The following is a 27,665-nucleotide window of genomic DNA, read 5'->3' as shown; positions in this document are numbered from 1 at the left end:
CCACAGTGACAAGCTAAGACACGTTTTCCAATAGACTTCAATAGGCAGGCAAATTTTAAAACCCACAGGGACTCTTTCTGGCCACAATAGTGATGGAAAAGTTGTTTCAAGGGGGCCAACACCCGGACTGTGGCATCCCGGAGGGGGATCCATGGCAAAACTTTAATGGAAAATTACGTATTTGACGCAGAGTTGGCTTTTAATCCATAAAGGGCATAAATCACCTAACATTCCTAAATTGTTTGGAATAACGTGCTTTAAAACATCCAGTGTGTGTATACGATCAGGTATGATGTTGTATCGATCAGGTAGTGCAAGGGTTACGCCCGCTTTACAGTGACAGACCAAACTCTGACAGACCAAACTCCCCGTTTAACGCACCGCAAACAACCGCAAACAGTCCATTTGCACAACCTCAAACTCCTCATTTGCACAAGGTTGGATACCAAGCTAGCCATGTCCCGTTCCTTGTCCTCACTGATGTCATTGAAGGTCTCTTCCTCCACCCAGCCGCGTACAACACCAAGGGTCCTCGAAAGGTGACAACAAGCCCCCTGGGATGCCTGCTGTGGTTGGTCTTCCACCTCCTCAAAGCCACCTTCCTCCTCTGACTCCTCTTCTTCAGACTCCTCTCTCTGCGTTGCTGCAGGTCCAGCAATCGATGACAAGGCTGCTTCTGGTGGTGATAGTGACCACAACTCTTCCTCTTCATGCTCATCTACGGCCTGATCCAGCACTATTCGCAGGGCACGCTCCAGAAAAAACGCATATGGGATGAGGTCGATGATGTTGCCTTGGGTTTGACTGACTAGGTTTGTCACCTCCGCAAAAGGATGCATGAGCCTACAGCCATTGAGCATGAGCGTTCAGCCAAAAATACCAGCTCCGCAGAGGCTGTCCTTCTTTTTTTTTTTTTTTTTTTTTTATTATAAAAAAAACCTGTTCTTACCAGTTTAATCTCTGTTTTGTCCCCTATCAGGGGCCGGTGTATGGAATAGATTTTAGGAACTGGGAGATGGAAAAAGATGCTTGGTCGTTCCTCTTACTTCCAATTTGGGACACTGCGATCTGTCATCATAAAGGGATTCTGTCATCATAAATTAGGCCTATAACCTAAACAGATCCGTACTAATACACTGAATCCTAAAGTGACTTTATCAAATGCGCCTATGGCTCTATAATCATATAAAACAGGTTTATATAACCTGTCACTCACGTCACAATCGTGTCCAAGGGGACGTCTCACAATGCAATGGGCCCGGCTGCAGCCATCTCCCTTCGGTGCCCAGCGCCGCCTTCTGAATAGAAATCGCTGCTCTCCTTTTCATTAGATCCGCCTACCTCAGTTCATCGCCGCCTCTCTAACGTCCGCTCTCCTCAGCCAGTTCCTGCACGTGCGCACTAGGTACCACCCGGCTGTAGGAGGTTGGATGGCTGTAGGCTGTAATCGGGCGGCCAAGGCAGGCATGTGCACTTCGCATAACGTGGCCGCTGCCAGGAGTCCACACGGGGGCATCAGGTGATACCTAGTGCACACACGCGGGTACTGGCTGAGGAGAGCGGACGTTAGAGAGGCGGCAATGAACTGAGGTAGGCTGATCTAATGAAAAGGAGGGCTGCGATTTCGATTCAGAAGGCCGTGCTGGGCACCGAAAGGAGATGGCTGCAGCCGGGCACATTGCATCGTGAGACGTCCCCTTGGACACAATTGTGACGTGAGTGACGGGTTATATAAACCTGTTTTATATGATTATAGAGCCACAGGCGCATTTGACGACAAGGTCAATTTAGAATTCTGTGTATTAGTACGGACCTCTCTATATGTTTAGGTTATAGGCCTAATTTCTGATGACAGAATCCCTTTAAGTAGTACTTTTCCTATCAGGGGACGTGTATGGAATAGATTTTAGGAACCGGGAGATGAAAAAAGATGCTTGGTTGGTCCTGCTACTTCCAATTTGGGGCACTGCGCGTGTGCCGTGCAATGTACTGTGCTACCCTATATGAGTGGTATGTTAAGTAGTACTATTCCTATCAGGGGCCGGTCTATAGAATAGATTTTGGGAACCGGGAGATGGAAAAAGATGCTTGGTTGGTCCTCCTACTTCCAATTTGGGGCACTGCGCGTGTGCCGTGCAAAGTACTGTGCCACCAGATATGAGTGGTGTGTTAAGTAGTACTATTCCTATCTGTTTAATCCCTGTTACGTCCCCTATCAGGGGACGTGTATCGAATAGATTGTAGACAACCGCAAAGAGTTGTCAATAGTTGACACACTCATGACATAAATTTTATTCCTCTATGCGTCAATCTTGGTGTAGTGATGACTGTGCTCATGCGCACGTTTGGGAGATTGCAGGCGATGACGGTTTTTCAAAGCCTATGGTCGTGCTGAGGTAGTTCAGTGACAGTTAAGTGACCCAGAAAACAATGATTCTGCAGTGTGGGCCCATTGTTGGCCTAGTAGGCTTTAATGATCACCTTAGATGATCACAAAGGAAATTCATGTTTTTTCTATGCAAAATTATCCAGCTGATCGCTTTTGGTCTGTTCACAATGAAACAACGACCTAATCATCTGGGGTGTGCCAACATTGCTATTCCCAACACACTCATAGAGGTGATCGCTTCATTGTGATACGCAAGCCCCTTCACCAATTAGGTATTGTTGCAGCCGCTGCTGTACCAGCAGCTGCAACAAAAATGTATGTTTTCCAGGCAGAAAGTGCCCTAAAACATTGCGGCTTGAACCCTAGTTGGTGGCGGAGAAGTCACGCAAGTCATCCGGCATGCAGAGATAAAATACAGCAGCGTGTGGACCATTTTTAGCCCAATGCATCATCAGGCCTTTTTTGGTCAAATGTATCTCCCACTTTCAGTCCCTTCGGAAACCATGCCTCATTCATCTTAATAAAGGTGAGGTAATCTAGACCTTTTTTTTACCTAGGCGACTTCTCTTCTCAGTGACAATACCTCCTGCTGCACTGAAGGTCCTTTCTGACAGGACACTTGAAGCGGGGCAGGCCAGAAGTTCTATCGCAAATTGGGATAGCTCAGGCCACAGATCAAGCCTGCACACCCAGTAGTCAAGGGTTTCATTGCTCCTCAAAGTGTCGATATCTGCAGTTAAGGCGAGGTAGTCTGCTACCTGTCGGTCGAGTCGTTCTCTGAGTGTGGACCCCGTAGGGGTGCGTAGGACTTATAAATCTCTGCATGTCCTCCATCAACAACACGTCTGTAAAGCGTCCTGTCCTTGCCAGCGTGGTCGTTGTAGGAGGAGGATGACTTTCACCTCTTCCCCAGTTAGATTCCCGTTGTGCTGTGACATCACCCTTATACGCTGTGTAAAGCATACTTTTTAATTTATTTTGGAACTGCTGCATCCTTTCTGACTTCCGGTAATTCGGTAACATTTCAGGTACTTTCTGCTTATGCCGGGGGTCTAGTAGCGTGGCCACCCAGTACAGGTCGTTCTCCTTCAGCCTTTTTTTTTTATACGAGGGTCCCTCAACAGGCACGACAGCATGAATTACTCCATTTACACAAGGTTGGATGCCAAGCTACTCATGTCCCATTCCTCGTCCTCACTGATCTCACTGAAGGTCTGTTCTTCCCTCCAGCCACATACAACACCACGGGCACCAGATAGGTGACAACGAGCACCCTGGGATGCCTGCTGTTGTTGGTCTTCCTCCTCCTCAAAGCCACATTCCTCCTCTGACTCCTCTTCCTCAGACTCCTCTTCCAGCATTGCCGCAGGTCCAGCAAGCAATGCTGATAAGGCTGTTTCTGGTGGTGATGGTGACCACAACTCTTCCTCTTCATGCTCATCTACGGCCTGATCCAGCACTCTTCGCAGGGCACGCTCCAGGAAGAAAACAAATGGGATGATGTCGCTGATGGTGCCTTCGGTGCAACTGACTAGGTTTGTCACCTCCTCAAAAGGACGCATGAGCCTACAGGCATTGTGCATGAGCGTCCAGTAACATTGCAAAAAAATACCCAGCTACGCAGAGGCTGTTCTGCACCCCGGTCATACAAATACTCATTGACGTCTTTTTCTTGTTGGAGCAGGCGTTCGAACATTAGGAGTGTTGAATTCCAACGTGTCGGGCTGTCTCAAATCAAGCGCCTCACTGGCCTCAAAAGTGCGCCAAGTGCGCCATGGCCGTGTAGGAACTACTGTAGTATTCTCACATTCCTGGCCTTCTTGAGGACGTCCTGTAAGCCTGGGTACTTATGCACAAATCGCCGATCTCCAGTTGGTGCGGAGTCAGCCACTGATCCACCTGTGCGTTCAGGGCGGACAGGAGTGCTGGTCCGGTGTGACTCTCTGCTTTCGGGCAAGTCAACCCCAAGACGGCGTGACACTGTCGGAGCTGGGGGTGTGCAGTTGATGTGGAGAAAGACGCAGCAGCAGAAGAGGACTCAGCCGAGGAGGTTAGCAAACAGGATGGAGTAGGAGGAGTAGAGGAGGTGGCAGCAGGCCTGCCTGCAAGTCGTGGCAATGTCACCAACTCCTCTACAGAGCCACGCATTCCATGCTTGGCAGCCGTCAGCAGGTTTACCCAATGCGCAGTGTATGTGATATACCTGCCCTGACAGTGCTTTGCAGACCAGGTATCAGTGGTCAGATGGACCATTGCCCCAACACTGTGTGCCAGACATGCCATGACTTCCTTTTCCACAATAGAGTACAGGTTGGGGATTGCCTTTTGTGAAAAGAAATTTCGGCCGGGTACCTTCCACTGCGGTGTCCCAATAGCTACACATTTTTTGAAGGCCTCACACTCCACCAGCTTGTATGGTAAAAGCTGGTGGGCTAAGAGTTTCGACAAGCCAGCTGTCAGGCGATGGGCAAGGGGGTGGCTCTGTGACATTGGCTACTTACGCTCAAACATGTCCTTGACAGACACCTGACTGCGGGCAGATGAGCAGGAACTGCTCAAGGCGAGAGGCGGAGTGGCGGGTTGTTGAGAGGGGGCAAGGAGGACAGCAGTGGTTGACGTGGCTGAAGATGCTGGACCAGGAGGAGGATGGTGGCTTTGAGTTTGTGTGCTGCTTGTACTCGTCATCATGTGTTGATCCCATAGACGTTTGTGATGTGAGGTCATGTGCCTTCGCAAAGCAGTTGTTCCTAGGTGGGTGTTGGACTTCCCACGACTCCGTTTCTTTTGGCACAGGTTGCAAATGGCATCGCTGTTATCAGAGGCAGACACACACAAAAAATGCCACACTACTGAGCTTTGCAATGACGGCATTCTGGTGGTGGCAACAGCATGCGTTGATTGGCGTGCTGTCTGGCTGACCCCGGGTGCCGATACATCTGTCTGACTGTGCCACTAGCTCCTTGCGACGACATCCCCCTGCTTCCAACTGGTCTCCTCCTCCTCTCTGTCTCCCTATCTGAACTTTCCCCCTGTTCTTCTTCTCTTCGAGCGGGCACCCACGTGACATCCACGGACACATCGTCATCATCAACCGCTTCACTTGTATCTGACAACTCAGCAAAGGAAGCAGCAGTGGGTACAACATCATCATCACCACACCGTATGTCCATGTGTGTAATGCTGCCTGACTGAGACATATCCCTGTTATCTACATCCTCTTGCAATAATGGTTGCGCATCACTCATTTCTTCCAACTGATGTGTAAATAACTCCTCTGACAGATCAAGTGAATCGGCTGTGGTGCTAGTGTTGGTGGTGGCGGCAGGCGGGCGAGTGCTAACTTGAGAGGTGCCCGAAGCTGATCTGGAGGAGGATGGTACGTCAAGGTTCCGAGCGGAAGCTGTAGAAGATTGGGTGTCCTGTGTTAGCCAGTCAACTATGTCCTCAGAACTTTTCGAGTTCAGGGTACATGTCCTCTGAAAACTGGGCATTATTCTAGGGCCAAAGGAAATCGCAGCACCATTACCTCGACGCCCTGACACACACGCTTGCAGTCAAGTAACTGCAATTATATTACAGTCAAAATTGCAGTTTTTTTTTTTATGTAATCTACCGTGACACCAGATATGAGTGGTGGCACTGTGCATTGGCAGTAATTGGCACAGTACAGGCTGACGCTGTAGTCCTGACACACACGCTTGCAGCCAAGTAACTGCAATTATATTACAGTCAAAATTGCTCTTTTTTTTTTTTAATGTAATCTACTGTGACACCAGATATGAGTGATGTCACTGTGCACTGGCAGTAGTTGGCACAGTACACGCTAACGCTGTAGGCCTGACACACACGCTTGCAGTCAAGTAACTGCAATTATATTACAGTCAAAATTGCTGCATATTTTTTATTTTTATGTAATCTAGTGTGACACCAGATATGAGTGGCACTGGTGGCACTGTGCACTGGCAGTAGTTGGCACAGTATACGCTGTATGCCTGACACACACGCTTGCAGGCAACTAACTGCAATTATATTACAGTCAAAATTTTTTTTTTTCTTTTTTAAATGTAATCTACTGTGACACCAGATATGAGTGGCACTGTGCAGTGGCAGTAGTTGGCACAGTACACGGTGACGCTAAAGGCCAGACACGCGCTTGCAGGCAACTAACTGCAATTATATTACAGTCGAAAAAGTTTTTTTTTTTTTTTTTTATGCAAGCTACTGTGACACCAGATATGAGTGGTGGCACTGGGCAAGTGGGCACAGTATACGCTGTGGGCCTGACACACACACTGGCAGGCAACTACAATTAGATTACAGAGGGGAAAAAAAAAAAAGCAGACTGATGTACTAGCCCTAAAAAGGGCTTTTTGGGGTGCTGTCAGGACGCTGTCCTTATAGCAGAGATCAGATGAGTCTTTCAGGACTGTAGAGGACACTGAATACACTAGCCTAGCTATCGATTTCCCTATTAAATCAGCAGCAGCTACACTGTCCCTGCTCTCACTAAGACTGCAGCTTCCGAATGAATCTAAGATGGAGGCTGTCCTTGCTTTTTGCTAGTAGTTAGGAGGGTCTGGGTGGGAGGATATGCTGATTGGCTGGAATGTGTCTGCTGACTGTGATGTACAGGGTCAAAGTTTGCTCAATGATGACAAATAGGGGGCGGGCCAAACAGCGCATATGTTCGCCCACCGTGGCAAGCGCGAACAAGCTATGTTCGCCGGCGAATAGTTCGGGACATCTCTATTGGTGCACCTCAAGCAATGTTATTGTCACCATTTCTGTTTTCATTGTATACAGCGGATTTAAGGTACAGCACAACATTTTGTAACTTACAAAAGCTTTCAGTTGATACTTGTGTTAAGGGAGGATGTGAATAAGAATATAGGCCAGGGATGGCCAACCTGTGGCCCTCCAGCTGTTGTAAAACTAAAACTCCCACCATGCCCTGCTGTAGGCTGATAGCTGTTGGCTGTCTTTGCATGCTGGGAGTCGTAGTTTTGCAACAGCTAGAGAGCCGCAGGTTGGCCATCCCTGATATAGGCCAACTCTCCACTGCAATGGGACTTCTGCAAATGGCCCAGCCAGTGCGAGTGTATTTTTGGAACTCCCACAACGTTGAACTTAGGGTGGCCATGCATGTCTGGCACAATCTCCTTCACTTTAGGATGCCCATTCTGAAGATAAGAGCGGGTCTCAGACATGGTAGTGATATGTCATCAATGTCTGAGATGGGAAAACCCCTTTAATGTCTCTAAAACGAAGGAGATGATTGGGAATTTTGAAGAGGTAAGATGTTGCTTCGATTAGCAATTGATGGTCAGAATATTTAAGTTGTTGAAACTTATAAATCCTTGGGGGTGCACATTGGCAAGAAGCTAAACTGGAGGTCGCAAGTAGATGGTGTCCATAAAAAGATTACACTTCTCCAGGAAGATCTGCTCCGCTAATGTGCGCGGTACAAAAATGTAATGGCGAGTGAAATATTTTTGCAGTGTGACTTGGGGTCGCAGTATTACAGTTGGAGATGAGAACAGAATCTGTAAGGTAATTAGGAAGGCGGGAAGTGTCGCTGGCTGTTCTTTTTAGAGTTTTAAGACATCATCCTTTACACCAGATGGTAATGGCATGAGGTAGTACTGTTAGCGATACATATGCACATTACAGTTTTGCTATTGGTATAGGAACTTATTTCTGCCCACAGCAACTGCCCTGTACAGTAGGTCAATATACGATTGGTAGGTATAGACATTTAGCGTGGGGTGGTTTTATATTCTTTTGGGGTAAGCGTTTATTGTTTTCTGAGTATTGTTTTTTGTTTGTATGCTGATAATGTAGTGTAAATCTCTATGGGCAACATACAGAGAAGCCTATAGGCGACATATGTCTGTTGTATAATTTTGGGAATACTCCTGACGTAAAGTGCCATCTGAACAGAGCCCTATATATACAATAAAACAGTGTAAAAGTTTAGCATGTCATTTTCTTCTTATTTTTTTCTTGCAGATGGATCTTTGCAGGACCTTGATTGATTTGGCCTTAGAAGGGCTCACCTACTACCATACTTATGACCGATTCTTCCTAGGCACAAGTGTTGTCATGGGTTTTGCTGGCTGGATTTTGTATGTCATTTTAATAATCATGAAGACTAACACCAGTATAATCCAGACTTCTTCCCGTTATAGTGGGGTGAGTCTACTTACCTTACAAGCAATTCTTTTATATTTCTTCTTTAATGATGCCTGTTTATGTCTGCATAGATAGAATGCTATTATATACCAGTGATATATAACCTATAGCATTTGATTATCTAGCTGTAATTAAGGATTATATAACATATCCAGTCTGACTTGCTTGAAAGTATTCTTTCACACTGCATTTTGCAATGACTGCTTGCTGCATGGACAAGTTCCTGGTGCATACATCAAATGTATCTATAGGCCACCATATAAAAGAAAAAATCTGCAGCACTGCTAAAAATATTCAGTGTAAAAAAAATGTCCAAGCAACGTTTCAGTCCTATCACAGGACCTTTCTTGGCCTGCATATAAACAACTGTGTTTTAGGCTACTTTCACACTAGCGTTAATATTTTACGGTATTGAGATCAGTCATAGGGTCTCAATACTGAAAAAAAAAAACACTTCCGTTTTGTCCCCATTCATTGTCAATGGGGACAAAACGTAACTGAACACAACGGAATGCTCCAAAATGTATTCCGTTTCGTTCTCATACCGGAGAGCAAACCGCAGCATGCTGCTGTTTTCTTTCCGTTCTGGGATGCGGAGCAAGACGGATCCGTCATGAGCCACAATGCAAGTCAATGGATCAGTATTCTCTAGCACAATCTGACACAATAGAAAACGGATCTGTCCCCCATTGACTTTCAATAGAGTTCATGACGGATCCATCTTGGGTATGTTAAAGATAATACAACCAGATCCGTTCATAACGGATGCAGACGGTTGTATTATCAGTAATAGAAGCGTTTTTGCTGAACCCTGCCGGATCCAACAAAAACGCTAGTGTGAAAGTAGCTTTAGCCTCTGTCCGCTGGTGTATGTTGGTATATCTGTTGTTGGTTATTGAATAGCATAGTCTGCTTCATTATTCGATCCAATAAAAAAATAATAATACACATTCAATGGCCTAATGGGTGACTTTATCCCCATCTAGGAAGAAAATGTTTGTCCTAGGTGGATGGTAGTTCGTGTTCTCAGATTAACTTTTTGTCTTTCTGATCCTGGCATCAGATCAATGGCAGGTTCCGGATTGTAGTTGTACCTGCTGCGATAGCCATGATCAGAGAGAACCCAGATCCTTGCAGTTTAACCCCTAAGATGCTGCAGTCAATAGTGACTGCGACATCTGACTACAGAGAGAAGGGGCTTCTTCTCATGCCATCAACCCTTGTGACGTGATCACTGGCTGTCAGTTTTTACTGTGGGGTCCTTGTGTTAAGAAAGCACAAAACCCAACTCATGTGTACCCCAATCACCAATGAAAACATCAGTTCATCCTGCAAAAAATTACCCCCCATACAGCTCCCACAATGGAAAAATAACCATATTCTGAGAAACAGAATGTTTTTATGTCATTAATACCACCTGACGAACGTTGTAAAAATGAAACCTAAAAAAAGTTTTTTTTTTTTTTTGCATTCCACCCAAAAAATAATAATCAGTATAAAATAATGAATCACTCCATCCCATAAACTAAAAAAAGAATATCTGGTGTAATACAGACCATTATTAGAACTATATCAGTACTGTTCTCCAGTGTGATTTTCACACTTTTCAGTATGTTTACTCACCACTGCCCTGGTGTCTTCCTTCTCTGTGGGTGGGCAGTAGCTCACCACTGAAATTCCACTAACAAATAGTACTACGGTATACAGTGGCCCTCCCAATGTTTTTCTAAACCACCTACAGAAGGAAATGCTTATATATTTCTATGATGTCTGGGCCACTTCACCTGAGATCACAGGAAGAGAGTAGGGAAGTTACTGAGAGAAGTACACCTCTGAATAAGGAACATGGTGGATCAGTAGAATAAACAGCCGGGGGTGCTACCATAGAGGAAAATGTAATGTTTTTATTGCATGTATATTGCAACAATACTTCATCTGAAATGCCCTGTTCATTGTGTGGTGATATTTTTCTTTGAATAACCCCCTTTAAGTTTAAATACACCCTTCTGAGCTGTCTATATCGCTGTGTAACTAGTTGGCAATTGGCTGTTAGCTGGTCATCATGTGCAAGCAGATTGGATAGTAGTAGTTATCAGCAGTGATTATTATAAGCAAAACTAGATTATTAATGGTTGACTTTTACTTATAAATTCCTGCTAAAAGGGCCTGACTGTTAGGCTTAGTTCATTAGCTAAGCCAGACCCCTTCTCCCTTAGGTAATGAACTAAATCGGACAGGGAGCCTCCATCATCACGTCACTGTTCACCTGCTGACCTCAGGCTGTGTGGGCGCATCACGGTTTAGAAGAAAACCTTAGAACATCTGCGAGATGTGCAGTGTTGCTGCAGTGGATGGTCCTTTCATTTTATGAAAGTAACACTATATTAGTAAGTGGCTTTATTTCAAATTTTTTACTCTAATAAATATATTTCTGTTGGTGTGCAAACCATTTCAGTGGAAAAAGTATATAAAGTGGACATTTTTTGACGGTATTTAAACACTTAGGGGCACATTTATTAAGACCGGCATTTTAGACGCTGGTCTTAATAAAGCCCTAAACTGGAGGTGGATCCGTGGACGTTATAAAGAGGCGCAGGCCTCTCCATAACTTTGGCGCATCCAACACCAGTTCTAAATGTAAGACCGCTTTTGTGTGGTCTCAGATTTAGACCTTTTTCTATGCCTAAAACAGGCGTAGAAAATGGTAAATGAGACAGGCCTGCCGGCCCGTCCCCTTCCCCACCTGCGCCACTCCCACAATTTTAGATCTGGTGTGAGCGGGGCAAAGTTGCAGATAGCGGTGCAATTAGCCTGTTGTGCTGCTATCTGCACCTGAAATATACCTAATTTAGGCAAATGACCCCCTTAATATTTATTTATTGTAATTATTACATATATTTTGGTAAAATAGGATTTCTTGTTGACAATAACATTGCTTGTTTCTGCTTGCGTGTCAAAGAGCAGCGAGGACCCTGTTGATTTTTGTACAATGGCAGTTATCATTGCTTCTACATGTGGTGTTTACTCCTACGCAGTTTCTTTTTTATTAAATCAAAAAGTATGCTGCCCTTGAAAAGTAGAAATTAAGTTTGTGTTCCTGACTTGGCTCCTAAATGAAAATAATTCTTATTGACTTTTCCTTCCAAATCAAGACCTCTGCTGTTCTCCAACAATGATCTTCACTTTGGTCGACAGCAGTGGTTCACGTGCATTGAAACTTATTTTGGGAATATTTACACAGCAACACAGAAGAGGACTCCATTAGAAGGGATTATTTTTTCTTTTTAATAATATTGATGTTTAAAGGGTACCATGGTTTCTCCATTAAAGTGTACTCATTATGTACTAAAATAAAATCCAAGTTTCTAATATTCTTTCTGTATTAGTTGCTCATCTTGAAGCATATCCGCGTTTAAAAAAATAAAAAAAAAGGTGTTATAATGACCGTGCTTTTTTGTACAATCATAACTGTGATGGAATTGGTCTTTTTTGGTCTCCATAATGTTTTTTTCGGCCATATTATTCCCTATTTCAGCTGCACAGCTAGATGCACTTCACTCAGAAGCAGAGGGCATATTACTTCAGTGAAATCTGCCAGTACTGTGCTACTGTGATGTCCTTTCCCTTACTTCCCACTATGTTTGTTTTTAGCTCCAGAGCTCACAGAACAGATATGGACGGGGAAATCTTACAGAACGCCAGGACACTGCTGTGATCTTGAGAAGCAGCGTAGAAGCAGTTCTTTTATTAGGCTCTGGATCTAAGCTAGCCTCTTGTTCTGTTTCTGAGGCAGAAGGGTCCATTGATTGGGATAATGTGTCTGTTCTTGGGGGATCAGATGGTGTGTCTGAAGGAAGGTCAGTATGGACTGGTCCCTGAAAAGGGGGGCCTTTGGGGATGGGGGCTGGATTCAAAGGCACTTGAGGTGTTGGAAACCAAAGAACCAGGCAGCGAGGGGGTAAGCTGCAAAGTTTGGGACTTGTTAGTTACATCAGTTCGTTGTGAGGGAAAACTGGACTCCAAGGTCTGCTGGGAACTTGATGGGATTTGCGATGTAGGAGTGCTGAATTCACAGGTCCGTGAGTTCCCGGCCTGGAGTCCTGCTGAGTGCCGGAGCGCACGGCGTCAGTGGTTGTTATGACGCCGTGCGCATTTCGTTCCGCAGTACAGTAATACACCTGTATGATCTATACGAGTGTATTACTGTACAGCGGCGGCGGCACGAAGCGCATGGCGTAATGGCAACCAATGACTCTGTGCGCTCCTGCACTCAGCAGGACTCCAGGCCGGGATCTCACGGACGTGTGAATTCAGAAGCAGACTGCTCGAAGCGGAAGCATAAGATACGGGAACCCAAGCCACGCCCACCCTCTATGCCGAGTAGTGTGAGCGAGTGGATCTTCACCCAGCAGACGGCTGCAGCGTGTGTCTGCTGGGTGAAAGCCTTTTCTTCTTAAAGAGGCAGAGCAGCAGAGGGTTTAGGCGCAAATGGCGACAAGACTACAAAGTCTTGTCGCCATTTTGCAATTCTAAGTCGCATTGGCGACCATTTTCGTCGCCATCTGGAGCTCTGCCTTTGGCCCAACCTCTTTTTAAAAGGAAGATGGCCATTGATCCAGGGATTTGTTCTGTGAATCAATATAGCAGGATAACAGGTTGGACTTGATGGACGTTTGTCTTTTTCCAACATTAACAACTATGTAACTATATTATAACATAACCCATACAAATAATGAAAGAAAATAGTCGCGAGTTAGGCTACTTTCACACTTGGGTTTTGGCTTTCTGTTTGTGAGATCCGTTCAGGGCTCTCACAAGCGGTCCAAAACGGATCAGTTTGCATTCTAATGCATTCTGAATGGAAAAGGATCTGCTCAGAATGCATCAGTTTGCCTCCGATCAGTCTCCATTCCGCTCTGGAGGCGGACACCTGCCTGCAGCGTTTTGCTGTCCGCCTGACGAAGCGGAGCCAAACGGATCCGTCCTGGCACACAATGTAAGTCAATGGGGACGGATTTGTTTTCTATGACACAATCTGGCACAATAGAAAACTGATCCGTCTCCCATTGACTTTCAATGGCGTTCATGTCGGATCCGTCTTGGCTATGTTACAGATAATACAAACAGATCCGTTCATGACGGATGCATGCGGCTGTATTATTGTCACTGATCCGTTTTTGCAGATCCATGACGGATCCGCCCAAAACGCGAGTGTGAAAGTAGTCTTAGTATACCTTTGTAATCAGCGCAATCTGGAGAAGTGGGTTACAGTGCGATGAGGGCTAACACAGTGTGCAAATTGAAAAAATCCAGCACTTCTTTAGCCAGTATAAAATGGAGTCTTTTTTAAGAACCTTTTAAAAACTGCATACAGCTAGGAGAAGCATAATCTGATGCATTTCAAGATATGAAACGCTCTTACTGATAAAATCAAAGGTTTAAGAAAAAGCTTAGCAGTATTAAAAAAAAAAAAAAAAAAACCACTGGTTGGAGGGTACAGTATGCTCACTGTAAAAGAGGCCAGTTTATCCTATTCAAAACATATTTAACCTCCTCCTGTCAGCCCATAGACTAAAAACGTCCGGGAGGTGGTTCGATATTTCTGAATGGACGTTCCTGAACGTCCATTCAGAAACTGCAGCTGCACGCTAATCGTGCACCTGCAGATCGGGTTGCCCGCTGTCAGTGACATCCGGGCAACCCTAAGAGAAGGCAGGGACAGTGCCCAAGTGTCCCGCCTTCTAGATCGCTGTATACACTTCCTGTTCCGGCCCGGCGGTCATGTGAGCCCCAGTTAAAGGAGAAATCAACAGTGAAAAAAATTAATTAAAGTTAAATGTCCCCCAGAGGTCTTGTATGACCTTATGGGGGATGAAAAGTGTAAAATAAAAGAATAAAGTGTTAAAAAAAAAAAAAAGGTTTCACATGTAAAAAAAAAAAAAATCCCCAAGTAAGGAATTAAAAAACATTTTAAAAATAGAAAACAATAAATAAAATAGACATATTTGGTATTGACGGTCGGCTCTATAAATATATCACATGATCGACCCAGTCCGATAAACACCATAAAAAAAAACTGTCAAAAAAAGCAATTTTTGTCACCTTACATCACAAAAAGTGCAACACCAAGTGATCAAAAAGGCGTATGTCCCACAAAATAGTACCAATTTTTCTGGCCCTTTTGTTTACTTGCAATAAAAACAATCTCTGCCCCTTCCCCTGCTCTGCTAAGAGAGCGGCTACAAGAGCTGCCCTGAGTGACATGTCCGCCTGCTGAAAAGCGCCTTTCTATAATTTTTACGTTATTTGTCGTGGAGAAAAGCTCAGCACTTTTTCTCCCATCAGAAATGACTGAAACCTGATGGAAAGGGCACAAACTGATGCTCAAAATAACCCATAAAAACAAATGGGGATAAATATGGAGCCCTTTTTTTCTTTTCTTTTTTCTTTTCTGATGGGACAGAAATACGGAAAACATAAAGCAGATGTGAACAAGCTCTTTCTCTGTTGGCAGTCACACACATTTTTTTTTTTACTGTATACAAATCTTACATAATGTATATGGGTACGTACCGTATTTTTCGCCCTATAAGACGCACTGACCCATAAGACGCACCTAAGTTTTTGAGGAGAAAAATAAGAAATTAAATATTTTTAACCAAAAGGTGTGCTAAAGGTGGGTTTTAAACTAATTATGGTCTGTGGATGACACTATTATGGGGGATCTGTGGATGACACACTGTTATGGAGGGGATCTGTGGATGGCACTATTATGGGGTGGAGGATCTGTGAATGACACTGTTATGGGGGAGATCTGTGGATGACACTGCTATATATGTGTCATCCACAGATTCCCCCCCTATAACATTGTCCCCCAATACACCAGGCCCCGCCACTCACAACAGTATTTCTATCCATCCACCCCTACATACAGGGTAATACAGTGCACATACCTCTTACATCCAGGGACGTCTCTTTGATGTAGATATTTTCTTTCCTCATCTTCTCCTTTCAGACCTTCAGATGTGTCAGTAAGTGCCCCCATAGTGCCACCCAATAATGTGCCAGTAAGAAGTGCCCCAATAGATGCTCCCACAGTGCCCCCAATAATGTGCCAGTAACAAGTTCCCCATAGATGCCCCCAATCATGTTTCAGGAACAAGTAACCCCATAGATGCCCACCAATCATGTGCCAGTAACAAGTGCCCCTATAGATGCCCCCAATCATGTGCCAGTAACTAATACCCCATAGATGCCCCCCAATCATGTGCCAGTAACTAGTACCCCATAGATTCCCCACAATCATGTGTCAGTAACAAGTACCCCCATAGATTCCCACCAATCATGTGCCAGTAACAAGTTCCCCCATAGATGCCCCCCAATCATGTGCACTAACAAGTACCCCCATAGATTCCCCCCAATCATGTGCCAGTAACAGGTTCCCCCATAGATGCCTCCCAATCATGTGCCAATAACAGGTGGCCCCATAGATGCCCCCCAATCAGGTGCCAGTAACAGGTGCCCCCATAGATGCCCTCCAATCATGTGCCAGTAGTAGTACCATATAAAAAATAAAATTATACTTACCTCCATCAGGCTGGCAGCGATGCAATGCAGGCCTCTTCCGGCCTGTGTCCCGCACTGTACGGCTCAGGCGGCGCAATGACGTCATAATTTTTCACAGCTCCTTTGAAAAATAAAAGGTGGAATCTGATTGGTTGCTATGGGAAACTAAGCCAGTTCTACTTTACACCAGTTTGATAAATCTCCCGTATTGTGTTTATAGATAGTCTGTGAACAACAATTCTATTTTATTTATAATTTTGCTGACAAGATGCTCTTGAAAGAGGACCTCAAAATGCAATGCAATCTGAAGGCAGTGTGCTATAGAGCAGGAGGAGCTGAGCAATTTGATATACGGTATATTTGTCCACTCATTTTGTGGTGACAGGCCCTCCTTAAGTGTAAAGATACTGTACTGGATACCTTCAGCCTTTTATATGAGCAAGAAGAAATGAGTGGTGAAATTGAAAATGTCGTGAGTCACAGTGGGTCTCTGTGGGGTTTGAGTTGTTTGCCAAATTTACATTTTCATTATTGTCTATTTCTTTGTTTTTGGCAAACATTGCACAGACTCCTAACATATCGTTCTGCTTTACTCAGATGTCGCATGGAACATTGCTTTCATGCTGCTAGTTTCTACAGGAACTGAAATGGTGGGAATATATTATGTATTAGAAGCGTTATTTTCCTACTTTGCGTTCAAATTACGGTATTACGCTTTTGATGCAGTGGACTGATGATCACTACAAACAAAATGTTTAAAAACTTTTATTACAACCATTAATGCAATTGAATGTCATATTGTTAAATATACAGTATCTTTGATAGAAATAATCTATATGCCTTCAAAAATGGACTATAGAGCACTCCACAGAACCCATCAGAAAATTTTGATTTGCAAGAGGGTTATATTGTGTAGGTGCAATGTCCAATTCATTAGTGATAGTTAATCCTGACACAGGAGCCAAGTAACTGTGATATGATTCTTATTCTGGTGTCAGCTACCAGTCGTATGCATGTGGCCTCAGTGCTGGGAGTAGAGACTGCTTATAAGAACCCTACCTGTGTTTCAGCAAAGAAAATAGATTAGCAAATAAGTGTAGTATCAGACTGCAGGTTTGGATTGTAGACTGTAACTATGCTGACACTTACGGTAGATATGCATAGGAACTGTAAATACTATACGGTAAGGTTACATGTCCAAGACAGTTAAAAATGGCTGTGTGACGGCTGATGAAGTGAATAGCGGGCGTCAGAAAATAGGACATAAATGGGACTGTTTTTAACGGCTGCTTAGACCGGAGTGCACCCGTCTAATGGTCCTTACAAATGGGTAAACTATAACCATATGGCATTTTAGAGGTTAAAAAAATAAAAAAACATCCACTTGCACGTGCAGCGGCAGTTACTTCTCTCTTGATTGAAAAGGACCTGCTGGAAAACCTGCACATAGTATAATGACATCACCACGCACTCATGCTGGGAGCGCGCGGTGACGTCATCACGCTCAGCGCAAGTCCTTTTCAATCAAGAGACGAGCAACTGCCGCTGCGCATGTGGGGGGAAATAATTTTTTTAATTTGTCTTTATTACAAATATGGAACCCCTTTTTCTGTACAGGTCTGAGATGCTCTGATAGAGGGATCTGAATTCTCTCTCTGCTCCATCAGCCAGCTGATCTGACTGGCTCCTTATCTCTGCTCCCTGCCCTTATAAACACTCATTATAGCTCAGTTCTTATCCTATCTAATGTATTGGTATTATCCATATTGCCTCCTTTGCTGGCTGGATTCATTTTTCTATCACATTATACATTGCTCGTTTCCATGGTTACACACCACTCTGCAATCTATCAGTGGTGGTTGTGCTTGCACATCATAGGAAAAAGCACTGGCCTATTTAGTGGCTGGGACCATTGCTTTTTCCTATGCAAGCACGACCACCACTGATGGATTGCAGGGTGGTCGTAACCATGGAAAAGAGCAGTGTATAATGTGATGGACAAATGAATCCAGTCATCAAAGGAGGCAATATGTATAATAACAATACATTAGTAAATGGCTTGTATTAACTTCCTCTACATCAATGCTATTTGCTGAAGTGAGGAGACAACTCCTTTTAAAACGGACAAACAGCCATTAAATGGATGCTCAAATGTTTGAAAAATGGCCATGAAAAACGGACAACAGACTTTTTTTTTTCTGTCATGTGCATGTAGCCAAAGAGTCTTTCACAGCTATTTTCAAAGTTGCTTACTGTTAAACCTAACTGTTGGTGGGAGTTGCACCTACAATAGCTCTCCTTCCTCCATATGCTACCATATTTAGAAAAAAGACCAACAACCCCTGTAGGTGCCCATTGTATATCTATATGGTGCCTAAAACACTTGTCACTTGATCCAAGGAGACCCTCGATGCAGTAGGAAACAGCAGAAGTGGTTCGACAATAATAATAATAGAGTATTATAACCTACTCTTTTATTACACATCTCTGTGATGCTAATGTGCATATAAATGTAAAAAAAAAATTAACTGGTAGTAGTCGATGATCTAGGGTGAATTTTCTGCAGATTAAATATAATATATTGTATCATTTTTCTTCATTAATCAAGCTATGAGATGGTTTAGAGTAGTAGAGTAGATGCTTACTAGTGGGTTTTTTTGCTTGCCGTCTTTGTTCTGTATGGATAAATGGGTGTAGATGACAAGATAGAGGAGATGGATGAATACGTGAACCAGCTAAAAGCTTTACGGAACAGTAGCTTGGTGTAATGTAATTTTCTTTTGGGGCATTGAAGAAAAACAACATTTAGAGAGACCTAGAGATGACATTTTTTTTAAAGGCCGTTTATTGTACGTTAAAGATGTTCTTGAGATAGAGTACTATTATTTGAAGTTTCAGGTCTAAAACTTGACTCTAATAACAAGTCTACGGGGGCCATGTATCAAACAGAAATACGCCTAAATTAGGCGTATTTCTGGCGCACATTGCGGTGCAAAGATCAAAAAAAGTGGGTGTGGCATGGGCGGGGAAGGGCCATCCCGTCTCATTTTACATTTTTGGCACTTTTTTAGGTGTACTAAATTGTCTAAATGTAAGACCGCTACTGTAGGAAGTTCTTACATTTAAAAGTGGCGGTGGATCCGCCAAAGTTATGAAGAGGCCAGCACCTCTTAACTCCAGCGGATCCACTTCCAGGTATACGGGTTATTAAGACCAGCGTCTAAAACGCCTGTCTTAATTAACGTGCCCCTATGTTTCTGCATGTGCACTCAATGGCCAGTATTCAAGTCAGTTAGGAAGTAGATGTTTTTGTCATTGGTGAATTGAATTTATAAAGGATCTCCAGTACAACAGTGTACCTGGCTTATCATGTGAATCACTAAGTGGGGTGGGTTTTTACGCCAGTGTACATATGTAACGTGAGTGTTGTGTGTTTTGCAATGTGCCAATGATTGGTACATTGAGGGGTACTGTAGTGTGTATCAGAAAAACATAGGCAAAACAGTAAAATATTACAGTCCGCACCAGTCTGTCAGTATGTTTGCCGAAAGAGCTTTTAGTTCCTGGTTGTAAGAACAAAAATTTTAAAGCTAACATCTAAAGCCTTGCGTTATAGCTCCATGTGGGTTTCTCAACTATGAAAAGCCGTTTCTTTTCTACTAGAATGCTGCTTAGTGTATTCCCACTGCCAATAATGCACTTTCCCGTGAATGCTGTATTACACGCAGTCATCCTTCTGAATTCTTCTGGTTTTTACTAGGTTTGTCAGGCTGTTATATGTGTGCATGGTCTATGAAGCAGATTGCAGCCATATAACCGAGAAATCCAAATGCTCACAAAAACTTTTTCATGAAATGTATTACAATACTCACATGTGGCAGACATGGGAAGATTTTCCTCCGTAGAATTGTGGGCAGATTTTGACACAGAATCTCGCCAAAATCCAAAGCAGAAGTCCCACTGCTGAAAATCTGCTCGGTGTTGCCGTACCCTAATACATGATTTTCAGTTTGCAAAAAGTTTCTTGAATTTTTACATTTGCAACAAGGATACGTGCCATACTTTACCATGAGCACATGTACCAGTAGTTGCTCTAAAGAAGAGGTAAGCGTCACAATAAAGACAAAACGTCTTCAACGACAGACATAGTCATGTCAATGAAAAGTAAAAAAAAATATATGACGGTAAAGGGAGTGGGAAGAGTAGGGAGATGGATATTGTTAGAACAGGGAATAGGGTTGGGTATTATTGATTTTATTAATTTTATGTACTTGTATAGCGCTACTATATTCCGCAGCGCTTTACAGACATTGGCATCTAACTGTCCCCGATGGGGCTCACAATCTAAGGTCCCTATCAGTATGTCTTTGGAGTGTGGGAGGAAACTGGAGTACCCGGAGGAAACCACGCAAACACAGGGAGAACATACGTACAAACTCCATGCAGATGTTGCCCTTGGTCGGATTCGCACCTAGGACCCCAGCACTGCTAGGCACCAGTGCTAACCTCTGAGCCACCGTGCTGCCCCGTGCTGTATACAGGCAGTGACCACAGTCATGATGTAATGATTTAGAAAGGTGATCTTGAGCATAGTGAACCCAAGAGTGCAAAATCTTCTCAAATTTTTGCAGTTTTATCTAATAGTACGCTTCTGAGAGTCTCGTTAATAAATATATTGTCCATGCATATAGAGCTGAAACGATTACTTGATTGAATCAAGTTATTAAACACAAAAAAAAATTGATGTAAACTTCAAGGATTCGTTTGTGTGTGTCATGTGACCACGGAGCGTGAGTGAAATGCTTGCTATTACTCACCGCTCAGTGGCCACCCACCGGAGGTAAGTATTTTATTTCACTGGCACTGGGGGGGGGGGGGGGGGAGATGGTGGCACTGGGGGGTAGCTGGTGGAACTGGGGGGAAAGCTGATGGCACTGGGGAATCTGGTGGCATGGAAGGAGGGGCAGCTGATTGCACTGGGGGGGAAACTGATCGGATTGAGGGGGCAGCTGGTGGCACAGGGGGAGAGCTGATGTCACTGAGGGGGCAGCTGATGGCACTGGGGGCACAGCTGATTGCATCGGAGGGCCAATTATGGCATCGGAGAGGCAGATGGCACCAGGGGGGGGGGCAGCTGATGGCACTGGGTGGAAGCTGATAGCACTGGGTGGCAGCTGATGGCATGGGAGGGAAGCTGATGGCATGGGAGGGAAGCTGATGGCATGGGAGGGAAGCTGATAGCATGGGGGGAAGCTGATGGCATGGGGGAAGCTGATGGCACAAGGGGGCTGATGAGTTTTGTTATTGGAGTATTCGATTAATTGTTGGATTAATCGATAGAATACTTGATTACAAAAATAGTCAGTAGCTGCAGCCCTACATGCATAGCTTAAAATGGATTTCTGACTTTTTTCTATACTGATGACCTATCCTCTGATCTGTGGGGGTACAACATCAGGGGCCCTCGCCGATCAGCTATTTGAGGAGACCACAAGTGTTCACAGGAGCTCTGTGACCTTCTTGCAGCTTACCCTAGGCCAGTGCCATCATCGGTCACGTTGCCTAGGCACAGCTCAGTCACATTCAAGTGAACGGGGCTTAGCTGCGATATCAAGCACAGCCTCCATACAATGCAGTCAGAAAACTACTTTTAAGGGTCACTGAACTTTTCCTATCGCCCATGACAGCACCACCAGAGAGAGGAGGATCCGCTCCCCGAGACAGGAAACCTGCAGAATAAAAAGAGCGGACACTCTCCTCCCCTTCAGTGTGGTTTCCTGTCTCCGGTGGGAAGCCTGCAGCATGGATGCTTCGGATCCCTCTCCCTGGTGGCGCTCCGCTACTGACCTGCGGTCCCTGTGAAATTGGCTGCATCGACGTGCGCTGGGGGTCCGTTCAGAGGCACAGCTGAGCTCCGGAGGGAGTATTCAGTGTGCTGGAGCTGGAAGCTGGCGTCTCTGTGGAGGTGCCGCGAAGACTGACGCCGGCTGCCTGGGGGAGGAAGAGGAGGGGCTTCGGCAGTGAGTGCCGGATAGCGCTCCTGCCGTCATGTGACCAGCGCAGGCGTCGGCGGTGACGTCATCAATATGCGCCCTATGAGAGGAGCGCGATTTTCCAGTTGCCGGCGTCCGTTTGCGACCTGGCTAAGCCTGCATCATGGAGGAGGACAAGCCATCTGAGGAGCTTGCTGTCCCTCCTGCTTCGGTACCTCTGAAGGGGTGAGTGGGGTCTCTTATGACCTAGATTCCTTTTTTACTAATTGGCATTACTGTTTATTTACAGGTTAAGCCTAAAAAAGTGGTGACTAAAAAGAAAAATAGAGAGTGTGCTCTGTGCAAAGTGGGGTTGCCCTCAGAGTGGGATAAAAAATTATGCCAGACCTGTATAGACAGAACAGTTGCGGAAGAATCCCCTTCCTTTTATAAGTGTCTGCAGGCGTTAGTTCGGTCGGAGGTTAACTCCTCTTTAACTGCTAAGAAGGATAAGAGGCCGGTTCGTAAAGAGACCCGGCGTAATCCCAGTGTTTCAGAAGGAGAGGAAGATTTGCCTTCTTCAGTGATTGAATTTTCGGACGTCTCAGAGCAGTCCTCTCCTGATGAGGAAGAAGGTCAAGGGCGGAGACCATGTTTTCCTGTGGAAGATACGGAAAAGCTGTTAAAAGCGGTTCGTTCTACTATGGGCATAGAAGAGACCCGGGAGCCCCGTTTCTTTCAGGACATTATGTTTGAAGGGTTAGAAGCCAGACAACATGGTACTTTTCCGGTACACAAAAATGTAGCTGCGTTTGATTAGAGGCGAGTGGAAGAAACCAAATAAAAGAGTATTTATCTCCAAGAACCTCAAACGCAAATACCCCTTTAAAGAAGAGGACTCTGCCTCCTGGGATAGGGCTCCCCGCATCGACGTAGCCATCTCCAAGGTCTCTAGGAAGACGGCCTTGCCTTTTGAGGATATGGGTATATTAAAAGATCCTCTAGATAAAAAAGCAGACGCCTTTCTTAAAGGTGCTTGGGAGGCATCTACCTCATCCTTTAGGCCCAGTATAGCCTCCACCTGTACGGCCCGTTCTTTAATTGTTTGGCTATCCGAATTAGAAGCTCAGCTTAAAAACAGAAGTCCCCGTGAGGAGATACTGGCCTCCCTCCCTACTATTAAAAAAGCAGCTAATTTTTAAGAGGACGCATCTGCCGACTCAGTCAGACTGGCCGCCAAGTCAGCAGCCTTATCCAACTCTGCTCGGAGAGCTCTGTGGATAAAGAATTGGAGTGGCGATACTGCCTCCAAGACTAAGCTTTGCGGAGTTCCATGTGAGGGGGAGTACCTCTTTGGTCCTAGTTTGGACGACCTCCTGGATAAGGTGGCTGACAGGAAGAGAAAGTTTCCCGGTTTTCAGAGCTCCTTCCCCAGTAAAAACAGGTTTAGCCGCTCCTTTCGTCCCTTTAAAAGTAACCAGGAACAGGATAGAAGACCTAGGGAAGACCGGTTTAGGGGTCAAGAAGAGCAGAAACTTTTTCTTTAACCAGTCCCTCCTCAGACAAAAAGAAGCCTGACCAGCAATGACGCCAGCATTCCGGTAGGGGGCAGACTGAAGGCTTTCGCTTTGGAGTGGAGGAGAATTTCCTTGAGCCCTTGGGTACTCGATACCATTTCCAGAGGCCTAAATCTAGAATTCCTTCAGTCTCCTCCTGCCAGATTTCTACCCACCGTAGTTCGGGTTCCGTGCAGGGAAGATCCATCATGGAAGAAGAGGTGGTGAAACTAGTAGGAAAGTCCGTTTTAATCCCGGTGTTAGAAGAGGAAAGAGGGAAAGGATTCTATTCCCCGCTTTTTCTGGTCAAGAAACCAGACTGTTCCTGGAGAACCATCATAAATCTAATAGAAACTAAATCTCTTTCTTCAGCCGAAGAAATTCAGGATGGAGACGATAAAATCAGCAATCAATCTCTTATACCCTCAGTGCTTTATGGCGGTTCTCGACCTAAAGGACGCGTATTACCACGTCCCCATTGCTGTAGAACATCAAAAGTTCCTAAGGGTAGCAGTATTTTTGGATGGTCATCTGCAACATTTTCAGTACCAGGCGCTCCCCTTCGGGCTTTCCATGGCTCCGAGAGTCTTCACAAAGTTGGTAGCAGAGATGGCGGCCCACATAAGGGAAAGAGACCTCCTTTTCATCCCTTACTTAGACGATTTCTTAATCGTAGCTCAGTCAGAAGAGGCTTGCAGTCTTGCTGTTCTAGAGGTCCGTTCCATCCTAGGAAAACTAGGTTGGATGATAAACGAGGAGAAGTCAAGATCCCGTCCGCTAATGAAACAGGTGTTCCTGGGCCTAATTTTGAACTCCTCTCTCCAGAAATGCTTTTTACCTGTGGAGAAGATACAGACCGTTCAGAGCAAGGTTGCGAGTCTAACCCAGAGACCAGTGACTTCCATAAGGAAAGCCATGTCAGTCCTGGGCTCCCTCACGTCCTGTATCCCTGCAGTGAGGTGGGCACAGCTTCATTCCAGGACCTTACAGTGGGAGATTCTGGCCAGTTGGGGGAAGAGCAGGTCACTGGATGCCAGTCTAGAAGTCTCCTCCCAGACTATCCAGGAACTAGCCTGGTGGCTAGTAAAAATAAATCTAACACAGGGGCCCCCCTGGAAGATCGAGAATTTAGTTTGTCTAACTACGGACGCAAGCCCTTGGGGGTGGGGGGCTCACATTCAAGGTTCTTCCTATCAGGGCCGTTGGAATTCCCTTCAGAAAATTCAATCCTCAAATCTAAAGGAACTGATGGCAGTGGGCTTAGCTATGAGGAGTTCACTTCCAGAAATAAAAGGAAGGAATTTAAGAGTTCTTTCAGACAACAGGACAGTAGTGTCCTATTTAAACAGGCAGGGAGGAACAAGATGCAGAACCCTCATGAAGGAAGCCTTCTCTATTCTGCAGTTAGCAGAGAGAACGTGTTCCTCGATTTCAGCCATGTCACATAAAGGGTGTGGAGAACAAACAAGCCGATTTCCTGAGCCGTCATACCTTGTCTCAGGGGGAGTGGTCTTTGGACCCGGTAGTCTTCCAGAAGATTGTAGATCTTTGGGGCCTTCCGGAAATCGACTTGTTTGCTACCCATTCAAACAAAAAAGTTCCCAAGTTCTTTTCTCTAGACCTGTCGAGGGTCCGCTTGTGGGATGGATGCTCTGTCCCAGGAGTGGAAGTTTCATCTAGATTACGCCTCCCCTCCTTTCCCCTGATTCCCCGGGTTCTGAGGAAGATTCCGGAAGAAAAGGCCAGGGTTATCCTGATAGCACCCTTTTGGCCCAGGAGAGACTGGTTCATGGGACTCAGAACCATGTCAGGTGTCCGATCCTTGGGTTCTCCCTTCGGTCAAGGGGCTTCTAAGCCAGGGGCCGGTGTTACATCCAGCTGTGGAGAACCTACACTTAACGGCCTGGAATTTGAGAGGTGGTTGCTGAACAAGGAAGGGTTTTCTGACGCCCTAGTTTCTACCCTGCTAAAGAGTAAAAGAGGTCACGGTTGGGAATTTATAGCAGGATTTGGCATAAATTTCTTGACTTCGCCCAGATCCAGTTAGGGAGCCTCCCGGCGGTAGCCCCTTTACATACTATCCTGGAGTTTCTCCAGAAGGGGCTAGAACTGGGTCTAGCAGTCAGCACTCTAAGAGTTCAGGTCTCAGCTCTTTCTACCTTGTTCAATCTAAACCTAGCAGGGAATCCGTGGGTTTCCAGATTTTTTAGGGCTGTGGATAGAACCTCCCTAGTGTCAGTTCCTAAGCCTCCTCCGTGGAGTTTAGAGGTAGTGCTGAAAGCCTTATCAGTATCCCCCTTTGAGCCTATTGAGTCCTCCTCTATCAAGCATCTGACCTTAAAATTAGCCTTGTTAATAGCCTTAACCTCCGCCCGCAGGATTAGTGAAATTCAGGCCATCTCCATAAATCCTCCGTATACTTTGATACTAGATGACAAAGTTATGATTCGCCCTGACCCGGCTTTCCTCCCGAAAGTCGTCTCTAAATTTCACCGTTCTCAGGAGATTGTTCTTCCTACCCTTTTTCAGAATCCTTCTACTAAGGAGGAAGAGTCTCTCCATTGTCTTGATGTCAGAAGAGCTCTCTTAGCATATCTATCGGCCACATCTACCTGGCGGAAGTCTTCTTCACTGTTTCTGCAGTATCAGGGAGTGAATAAGGGTTTGGCTGCCTCTAAAAATTCCATCGCCCGATGGATTGTTGCTGCTATTTCCTTATCCTATCTATCCTCTGGTCTGTCCCCTCCTGTTGGGTTAAGGGCTCACTCAACCAGAGCAGTGGCGGCATCTTGGGCAGAGAGGTCTGCGGTTCCAATTGAGAGAATTTGCAAGGCTGCCACTTGGTCTTCACCCTCTACCTTCTTTAAACACTATAGGTTGGACTTGAACCTTTCGGGGGATGCTTCCTTTGGTGAAGGGGTCCTTCTTTCTACATCCCACCCTTAAGAGCTCCTCTAGTAAGTCTCTGGTGGTGCTGTCATGGGCGATAGGAAAAAATGGTATTACTTACCGGTAATTTTATTTCACGGAGCCCATGACAGCACCACGGCTTTCCCTCCCTATGTGTCCTTTTTTGCACGGGTGATATAAAAAAAAAAATTAAAAAAAAAGAGAATGTTCATTTACACGTCTAATATATATTGGCGGCCTTCCTCCGGTACTTGGAAAACTCACTGAAGGGGAGGAGAGTGTCTGCCCTTTTTATTCTGCAGGTTTCCTGTCTCGGGGGCGGATCCTCCTCTCTCTGGTGGTGCTGTCATGGGCTCCGTAAAATAAAATTACCGGTAAGTAATACAATTTTTCCAAAAACTTTTGATATGTCATAGTGGCATATCAGTGGTTTTGATTGGTGGGGTCTGAGCTATTGAAAGCAGTTTTTTTTGCCACATGAAACTTCCCACATGTGGGATGATTTTGAAATGCCTCCTTTTCGGCAACGTGCCAATTATCGCCACTTGTCACTGACTGAGAAGGGCAGAATACTTAAACTGGGAGACCTTGATCACTATACACTTAGGCCGAAATGTCAGCACTATTCAATGTTGTGTGTCCTGGTGGTAGAGGGAACAATGATGAACTGGCATGACAGCAAGAGGTGCACAGAGGCGAACCTCTGCACAGATGCATTGTCCGATTAGAAAAATAGCACGTAGTGATACATTCTGTGCTGCAAGTGAAATTGGACGTCACATCCCAAGCCTACAGGGGTAAACAGTGTCTACACAAACCATCAGAAGGTTTTTGCTTGACATTGCACAACAGGTTTTCTATTGACCTCACCTTGATTCTCAAAGTCCACCATGGTGCACAGCAAGACGGCAGTGGAGGCTGGAATAGAGGTCTGTCTTCTTCATAGAGGAGTCCCACTTTTGTATTGGATAGCCTGACATTGGTTTGGAGACCACATAGACAACGGTGTGAAGAGGTCTTCACAAGGAAACATCACAGCGAAACTGCTCCCAGGATTATAGTGGAGGGTGGCATAATATA

At 45.1% G+C, this 27,665-nt stretch overlaps 1 protein-coding gene across 3 annotated transcripts in view; it reads left to right on the top strand.

The window, feature by feature from the left end:
• Positions 1-27,665, top strand: part of PIGN (phosphatidylinositol glycan anchor biosynthesis class N) — a 306,078-nt gene that overhangs the window by 157,550 nt on the left and 120,863 nt on the right. For all 3 annotated transcript variants that reach the window (XM_044295070.1, XM_044295067.1, XM_044295069.1), the window contains exon 14: positions 8,399-8,581. In XM_044295070.1, the coding sequence (XP_044151005.1) occupies positions 8,399-8,581 (183 nt within the window). The remainder of the gene's footprint in view (positions 1-8,398; positions 8,582-27,665) is intronic.

This window comes from Bufo gargarizans, chromosome 5 (genome assembly GCF_014858855.1).
Source record: "Bufo gargarizans isolate SCDJY-AF-19 chromosome 5, ASM1485885v1, whole genome shotgun sequence".
Lineage (NCBI taxonomy): Eukaryota > Metazoa > Chordata > Amphibia > Anura > Bufonidae > Bufo > Bufo gargarizans.
Note: the sequence above shows the minus strand (reverse complement) of the source record. Positions and strands in the feature narration are given on the sequence as shown.